General features: G+C 42.3%; 1 protein-coding gene across 1 annotated transcript; it reads right to left on the reverse strand.

Annotated features, from left to right (window-relative positions):
* Positions 1-267: 267 nt before the first annotated feature.
* On the reverse strand, positions 268-8,986 carry ATP5PO (ATP synthase peripheral stalk subunit OSCP). The gene is made up of 7 exons (XM_079705343.1): positions 8,927-8,986; positions 7,677-7,727; positions 6,568-6,678; positions 4,152-4,281; positions 3,320-3,432; positions 747-833; positions 268-445 (listed from the first exon to the last, which is right to left on the reverse strand). Exons 1-7 carry the CDS (start codon positions 8,960-8,962, stop codon positions 332-334), a joined length of 642 nt encoding a protein of 213 aa, XP_079561469.1. The 5' UTR covers positions 8,963-8,986; the 3' UTR covers positions 268-331.
* Between the last annotated feature and the right edge of the window lie 391 nt (positions 8,987-9,377).

A 9,377-nucleotide genomic window follows, 5' to 3' on the forward strand; every position in this document is an offset into this window, starting at 1 on the left:
CCGGTTTGCTTTACCTTAACTCCACGTGCAGGCTCGGGGCTTGGAGACAAAGGAAATGAGGTAAGATACATGAAGTACTTAACAGTCCCTGGTATAAAGGTCAACTTTTTCCTAAGGGATACAAGCTTCCATAAATTCCTAAGAATAATCAACACAAACTAAATTCCAAGGGGCCTTTTAACCTTTAAACTAAGGGGATCCTGAAAGACATAAAAATAAGGCTCCTTATATTTCCACTTTAAAAGACAGTAAACATAGTATATTCTGTTCAGGAAGCATTTTATTGTTGCTCCAAGTTTAAGAACTTTCACTTTTAGGAAATCAACACTTTTTAGGAAATCTCCCGCATCGCTTTGCTCAGCTTCTGAATCTTGGTTTTTGCAGACATATCAACATATTTCTCTCCAATACGGACAATCATTCCACCCATGATTGATGGATCAATCTAGGAAAGAAAATAGGTTGGAAATGTGAAAACACATTGACATTTCATTAATCAAAAAGAAAGATGAAAAAGTGCTCTGAAAAGTCTACGTGCTACATAACTGTAAGCGGTAACAGTTGTATCTAGAAAATGACAGAAGTCAAACTGTGAATGGACTCAATAATCACTTATATTGAATACAAATATGAAGGTTCTACTATAGGCAAGTTTTTACATAATCAAATCTCATTTTCCACTTTCTATAGCCATTTTAGGTATCAAACAACCTGAGGAAACGTACCGTATGTAATTAAAAACCTACCTTAACTTCCAATTTCAATATTTGGCCTTTACTTAGGAAGCTCTTCAGGACTGTTTTTAATTCGGTAAGAGTGGCTTCATCTAAAGGCTAAAAAAGGACAAAACCATCCTTTAAATTTGGATAAAAGCAAAACAGAAAGTTACTATAGTTGAAGGAGAGAAAAAACCTCCCTCTGGCAACATATCACCAAGACACGCCTTGTGAATTCCTGTTAGATACTTGAGGACCCATCCTGGAGTTGTGCCGCAATGGTCACTCATCAATGCTGGTGTCGGGGTGTGCAAAGGCCCTGCCTCGCAACAACACCTGGGCAGCTCACACTGGGAGGTTAGGTTCACTTACTGCCCATCTCTGCTCCATGGTACTAGCAGTACAACTTAGAAGTAACGATTAGGGGGAAATCCTGAAGTTTATAACGCCTGAGGAGGCAGGCCTCTCCTCTGTGCAGCTCCCCTGGGTGCAGCCTGGGTCTATTATTCCTTTGGATGAAAAGCTGCAGTTTGACCTGGGATCTGTGGGTACCAGGAGCTCTGGCATGCCGCTCCACTCTCTGCAGCTTACAGAGAGCCCGGGCAGGCGGTTGGCTCCTGAAGTCAGCTCAGCTCTGTAATCTTGTTCCTACAGAGCAAGCGCCCTGACCATCCAGATAGTGTTCTCTCCTTTTTGCCCCAACTTTTACCCCCGATTGGGTGAGAATGGCAAATGTTGCTGAAGGAGCGGCGTTTCACTTGTCACAAATCCTACCTCCCAACGCACACACCCAAGAGTCCAAAAGCTAGCAAAGGCTTTAAGCTCTGCAAAGATCCAACAGTGTCTTTCGGAGGGTGGTGGTGGGGAAGTCTATCAGTGCTCCATCAGTCATTCGCTGAGGCTCTGAGGTTAGAGAACTCAGAAGTATACGCCCACCTTCCATTCAGACACATGCTGCGTGCTAAGCACCCGTGTGTGCCAGGCATTTTATACCACCACTTCCTTTAACCTGGACAACTCCGGGAGGTCAGGAGTTATTGTTCCCATTTTACGTGTGGGAGAACTGAGGCCCACAGTGGTTAAGAAGAACTCACCTGGGCAGGAGGGATAAATTGGGAGGCTGGGATAAACATATACACACACATATATATATATATATATATATATACGTATAAAAAATAGATAACTAATAAGAAACTACTGTATAGCACAGGGAACTCTACTCAATACTCTGTCATGCCCTATATGGGAACAGAATCTAAAAAAGAGTGGATATATGTATAACCGATTCACTTTGCTGTATACCTGAAACTAACACAACATTGTAAATCAACTATACTCCAATAAAAATTAATTAAAAAAAGAAAGAACTCACCTAAGTTCCCACCAGCAAGTGAGGACTAGAGCCAATATTTGAAATCAGTCTATTTCTAAAGTCTGTGCCCCTAGTCATTAATCAAGGTGTATATATATATATATATATATAATTTTAAGGGTGGAAATTATTTACCCAGGAGACTCAACGTCAAAAACATCAGCATCAGTTGGTTCTAAGAAACTTACAGAATCATGTCCTTGTAATCACTGAAGAATGACCCACACCAGTGCTTGGCCATGGGGATGGCGTGACCATCTGGCCAGGGAAGCCTGGTCTGAGCTCTATGGTCCAGGAGAACCAGTGCAGTCACAGTGGGCTCCGGAGAATATTTGAGCTGTGTTGATTCTCAGCCAGGAATGTGCTCTGGGGACACCAACTCCCGAACTACAAATGTACGAACAGGTACCATGTGCTACAAAGTCTCCTTGATATTATGCTCTTTTGGAGAGTTAGAATATCTTTTCAACACTAGAAATATTAATCTAGGTGAGGTCAGGTACTGCGTACCCCAAGGAAATCTACATGCTCTATTGATAATTAAGCCCCACAGACTGTTTCCCTACCTTGACTGAACTACAGTGGGAAGAGAATACATACTTAAGACAACAACAACAAAATTAATTCTGGGGAGGCAGTGCAGATTACCTCTGACTTCTGAGAGAGACGCCTGTGTTCAAATCCTAATTCCACATTCTGTGACCTCGAGCAAGCAACTTATTCCCCTGGGCTTCAGTTTCCTCATCGGTAAAATAAAGATAATAACACTTCTGCTTCACACAGACCTTTGATATTAAAATAAAGCGCCCAGAATAGTGTAGGTTTCAAAATTCAGTCCACTTCAGCGAGTCAGTAAGACCAAAGGGCCCTTCCGCCTTACCCCTTCCCACTCACCACTGCAAAAGATTAGACACTCATTTCAGTAAACTACTTAGTGTGATATTTACAAAATAACTTAAACCTGTAATGGAACATAAACTAGTATTCCCTGACACATTCTTAACCCAATCTACACTCTTTATGAATAATCACTGGTTAGGGAAGCACCAAGAAGACACGCTGGCCCTTGCAAAGCAGAGGTTCACAGAAGCTGGTATAAATGAAGCAAACCGCCCAAGTGCCAAGTCGCCTGTCCCGATTTCTTGATTTTGGCCTTTTTCTTTTTGTTCTGCAAAATGTGACACAGGGGATGTCAAGGCAAATGCAGCAGCAACAGCCCGTCACCTACAGATGCGGTGGCAACTGTGCAAGGCACTTCTCCCCGGTGGACACTCATCATGGTGGAAAAGGCAGAAATGACCCCAGTGGTATTGTTCAAGCGACCATTTTCAGCAAGCAAATCTGGGAAAGTAAAGGTATTTCACTTAAAGCAGGTCATTCACGAAGCATTATATTCACCTCGAACGCAAACTTAGATTTGTGGCCTTAAAATTCAATGTCATTTAAGAATGTGAATGGAGAAGATGCAACTTGTTATTTAAAAAGAATATTCGATGTTCAAAAAAAAAAAAGACTGAACAAACAAGGATTTAAATTTGTAAGGGTGTGTGTGTCTTACATGGATTTGCAATAGATTTCTTGATACGCCTTTCAATCTGATTTTCAGGTTTATGCCACAGATACCAGTGTTGGCCACAAATCCCGAAACTAACACACTGTCTATATTCACTACACGCTTTCTTTGAATTCTGAGTGATCATGGGATTTGAAAAGCAACTCAAATGTACCAAAGAATGCAAATGTCTTCAAGGACAGGGGCACAGCCACTGGTTGCAAACCATTTTCTTGGTATGAGTCCCACTGGTCTCGTCCGTGGGTTGAAACTACGCAATCAGACATTCTTGCATCTTAACATCCTTTAGACAGTGCTCCCCAAACTTTAATGCCCCAACAATTCACTTGGGGAGCCAATTAAGATGTAGATTCTGATTTAGCAGGTTGGGGTAAGACCAAGATTCTTCACTGCCAAAAGGCAGGTGATGCTGGTGTTCCTGGTCCATGGATGACAGTTTCAGTAGCAGAATTTTCAGAGACTTCAATAAAAAAGATCTAATACTTACTGATCAGGTTGGACGTGAGGGGAGAAAACTTCTCTTTTGCTGTTATGTCATTTAGGCTTTTCATTTTAATGGAACGCTTTACATAGGGATTCGTAACAGAAGCAGCCATTTTGGGTTCCTTCAAGATTTGCTAAAAGTACCAAAAAATAATTTCTTAAACTCTTTAGAGCATAAATGATCCTAGCTGCCATACACATACATTCTGATGAATCATATATTTCATGAATAAAATTAGCACTCTCAAAACACATGAAGTTTACAATCACAAAATTTTCTTTGCTTTTAAGATGATTTTACACAGGATACAGTATTTCGTGAAAACACTTAAAACCACTTTAATGAAGTTTCTTAAATTTACTTTTGCCTTTCAAGAGAGATTATAGAAAAACTAAGCAGCCAAAAGATTCAATTCACCACATATTTTAATGTATCTACTATGGGTAATACTCTAGCTTTTCCCATGCTAAGAGGATGCTAGTGATGCCCACACTCAAGTGTAGACCTAACAAGATGTGCTGACGGCAGGCGGCCTCCTGGCCTTTCCCTCGGAGGGGGCTCTCCCTCTCAGGCTGACCTGGATTCTGTCCTGCCCCTCAGAGAGCTCAGGAGAACCAACCCAGCGCTGTGCGGGAGCTCTGGGGCTTCCAGAGCAGCCTCAGTCAGTCTGGGAGGAAAAACGGCCAAAAAACGGGAGTGCAACTACCATGAGAGACACCACTTTGTCTCCGTTGTGTTCCGTCACCAATGTCTGGTCAGTGATCACGTGCAGCTTCCAGCACTCTGCTTCCCTGAGTGTCAGGCCAGAGCTCCAGCAAGCCACCGGCTGTTTCCCTTAGGGCATCTTTCAGTCCTGCACCTCTATTAGCCCCTCAAGCCCTCTGTCAGCACCCTCTCCTGGGCTCCTGGACAATTACTGTCTCTGATCCTAGCTACCTGCTTACATTGCCATCTAATGCTAAAACTTCAACTTGAGCGACCCCAAAGAAACAATATTTTTCCATAAAAACTGCTAGTTTATACAAACTACAAGCATTCCGGAGTTGGAACCATACAGTTTTTCATGTTTCTTATAAAATTATTGTCTGTTAGGACGAAAGTTCCCACAAAAGCTCAAAACGAAAAAACGAACAAAACTTATTGTTCCATACAACTAGTCTGTGAAGGTTTTTATCCCCTCTAACGGTAAGATTAAAAAAAAAAATCTTTAGAAGTTGATTAAAAATTACAAGAAATTCTTAAAACATAAAATCAAAACAAAGAGCACAACTTTCTCTGGAGAGATTATATACTAGCTGTATATCCCCCTCCTTTAATGCAGAACTTACTGCCAGAGGTGGGAACTAGAAAGTACTGTACTGTGTAGAGTACAGTAGTACAGGATCTTTATTTCAAGCCCGGGATGTGAGTGAAATTGCAGTCTCCTGTTGCTGACGACCCTTCAGCTCCACCATCTCCCACCTCCTCTCCCTCCTCCAGTCAGTAAGTCTTCTTGCCTGTGCACTCGATGCCAGCCCCTGGATGCCAGCTGTTGCACTGTACTGCTGTACTTTTCAAGGTACTGTACTGTAAGATTACAAATGTTTTCTTTATGTTTTCTAATGTTTTTTTATGTATTATTTGTGTGAAAAGTATTATAAACCTATTACAGTACAGTACTATAGAGCCGACTGTGTTCGTTGGGGACCTAGGCTAACTTTGTTGGACCTACGAACGCGCTCTTGGAATGGAACTCGTTCGTATGTAGGGGACTTACTGTACAAGGAGCAAGAAAATGTGTAGTAACCTGTTAACTAGAAAACTCAGGGGAAAGTGCAGTGGGGATTCTTACACTGTAGGCTTTTGTTAATTCAGTTCATTCATGTTTAAAAAGCACGTAAAAATAAACTTTCCCCTGTAGCCTCGTGGTCTTCGCCAGTTCTCTATTATCATCATGAAACTCTTGCACCGTCACTAATTTTGCTGCCCAGCGTGCTCTGCTCATTGTCTCCTCACAAAAGGCTTCATAAGGAAAATAAATTCCCAGTTAGACAAAATCATAATATATTCTAAAGACTGTTTTGGAAATACCTGGAAACACAAGCCAAGATGCTCAAGGTGACTTTTTAATTCTCTTTTGAAATGACAATGTTTCTTAAATTACCATCTTAAATTTAGATTTTCTATTTCTTCTCTGAGCCCCAAATCTTGGTTCTTGATATTAATATCCTTCCCTGCGTCAGTTGGTACCTGTTATACGATAGGTTCAGAACGATAATACCCAGTATTATTACTATCAACATCATTACAGAAAATATGTTTTTCCTTTTTCTTGCAACTCTTTCTCTTAGGATATACCTCGTTAGGGATGCAGTCAAGTATCTAAGCAAAATATACACAATGAGAACTTAATAAGTAATGAACAGGAAAGGTTACTTACTGCTACTCTCAACAATTCCTTTTCTACTTGTTCCAGTTTATTCTGTTTCGATGCAGCAGAATAAAGAGCAGTGGCGTAGCGGCCTTCGATACCGTACACCTGAACAGGTGGCTTTAAACAAAAGGATGGACGAGGGGAGGAAGAGCAAAGGAAAATCAGTTAAGACAATACTACGGTGTCAATAGCAGAAAGAAATATTTATAATTAAAAAAACACATCTTTTATAGCACAAAACAGTTTACATACGTCATCAAAGAGCTGTCCTGAATGACAATTCTCAAAATGAGGGACGTTTCCTTGGCCACGTCACTCTATCTGTGAGCTTCCAATGTCTCATCTTAAAATGAGGGGTTTAGGAAACATGGTGTCTGAAGTCCCCTTCCGCTCTAACTATCTACAATTCAACTATGTTAAATATGAGATGAGCTTAGGATTCCTTTGAATTCAATAACTACTTAGTTCCAAGTTTGGGAGGTTTTAGACACTGATAGAAGGCAGTTTTGAACATGTTAGAACCAGGAAAACAGGTGTTTATGAAACATACACAAGCATACTTTTATACATTTCAGAGTAATACTGCAGATATCCCTTACAGAGCTCCATAAATGTTCAGTTTAATGGAGCCCTTTAGCAATTTACTAAGTGCCTGAGGCCTGAATTATTTTTTTACAATGAACCACTGGCTTTTAAAACCACACTACCATCAATGTATCACTACATATGCTTAGTGGTACTGTGTGATGGTAGTGGAAAAGCTTAGGCTTTGGATGAGCAAGATTTCGTTTCAGTCCAGCTTTAAGACTAAGCTGAATAACCTTGGGCAAGTTTTCCCAAAGTCTGTTTCCTTTTTTGTAAAATGGGAAGACCAGCTACCTCCCATCACTGTTATCGGGTTTTAAGAAATTCTCCTACTTAAAGGTTCTGCGTGGGCCTGTTCCACGGCAGGCATTCAACATTATTCAGTCCCCTAAACCCTCCACCCCCACCATATTTGGGGAACCACAAATCATGCAGAAAGGTATAGGGGTAACTATACAAAATCCATGCCCTAAGTGCACTGCTGTCTCATTCACACACATTCATCTGCTTTACAATTACAAAAGACATACCCTCACAAGCTTGGCAAACGGCCTGACCACAGATGTACTGAAGCATCGCACCTTTAAAACAAAAAGACAAAGTAGATCAAATGAGACTACTTAAAGGACTTCTGCATTTAAACCTGCAATAGTAAACAGTAAACATGACTTCTAGATGATTCCCTTCTCATGTTTCTTTGTATCATCACACAGATTACATGAGGGTGAGCTGCTCTTTATTGCCTAGGTGTAAATTTCCCCACTGAGAATCATTCCAGGTTGCTTGGGAAATTGCTTTTCTACTTCTAACTTCCTAGTTTACTAGGAATAGGCTGGGGCAAGCACACCACTATGAGAGAGAAAACACTAAGTTTGGTGAAATATGTCTTCCAAAAACATTTAACAAGATTTTCGGCATTTATATTACCACCTTCGAGCATGATTTTAATAAAAAGTGGGAGGATTCCAGGCATGATCTGCAAGAGACGGACCTTCTTAGAATCCAAATGCTATCTGAAAATACAGACGAATTCTTTGGGTACTCCAGCCGTCTGATGTGAGAACAGGCCCTAGTACCTTGTCTATCAAAATACTATCTTGATATTGTTGAGCTGGTGTCTTGTCTATCAAGAGTTGGAATCCAGAGTTTAAAAGGCACCTGCAAAGGCACAGGTCACCTTCGGATAATTCCAGCTCTAAGTGTACTATACCTGTTGTGAGGGTTAAAAGACTTTATAACAAACACTTATGGAAAACTTACGGAAGCTGTACGCTGTCATATGTAAAACATCATGTTAATATAACGAGCACGAATTTTCTTTCCAACTCTGTGGATTCGAATCTCAGCTCTACCCCTTATTGGCTGATCAGCCAAGGACGAGTCATTTTAACTTTTCGGTCTCACTTTTTTATTAAAACGTGAAATGTGCTTTTACAAATATTCCTTAGCATTACTGGTGACCCCGGCCAGGTGTGACCACCACAATAAAGAGAGATCCCCCTTCACCTGTGCCCTTCAAACCAGCTGCTTCTCGGGGCTGTGCTCAGAGGACGCCAAGGTAGGACACGCGCAGCCCCAAGCCCACCGGCCCGCGCGCATCCCGGGGGAAAAGCGGGGCTAACCAGGCCGCCTGGCGTCGCCCCCCACTCGCCTGGCCCTGCGATCTTGAACGGCGGCCACGCTCCCCAGCTGTGGCCTGGAACCGTGGAACTTAGGGGTCTGGTACGAGTCACCCCAGGAGGGCTTCTCCCGCTGGCTTTCAGGACCTCCGTTCTCTCACCTGCAGGGAGAGCCGGGACACTGCGGGCGCGGCCATCTTCTCCTGGCGGCTGTAGGTCAAACCAGAGTTGGCAAAAGCGACCAAGAGCGCACGCGTGCGTCAGCGTAGCCGCTCGGCCTGCTGGGAAATGTAGGCGTAGGTCGTCAGGCCGCATGCGTAGGGATCTCCCTCAGGCTGGGAGTTGTAGTCCTTCGAAGCGAGTGGTCAGGGCTGGACCCACAGGGCTGGGGGGTGGGACTAGTGGGCTCGGACAGCACCTGGAAATGAAATTCTAGAGTTACTAAGTGACCCTTATTGTAGAATAGATATAGTGCCCCTAGCTTAAAATTTCCATTTAGATAAGTACGGTGGCATTTGTTCCATTTCACATTCATCACTAGCATCATTAGCGTGTTTACCCTTTCTTCCTACCACGCTAAAAGGTGATCAAGCGCAGTTCCTCGCGCTGTAT

The sequence above is a fragment of the Hyperoodon ampullatus genome, assembly GCF_949752795.1.
Source record: "Hyperoodon ampullatus genome assembly, chromosome: 5".
In the NCBI taxonomy this organism is placed as follows: domain Eukaryota; kingdom Metazoa; phylum Chordata; class Mammalia; order Artiodactyla; family Ziphiidae; genus Hyperoodon; species Hyperoodon ampullatus.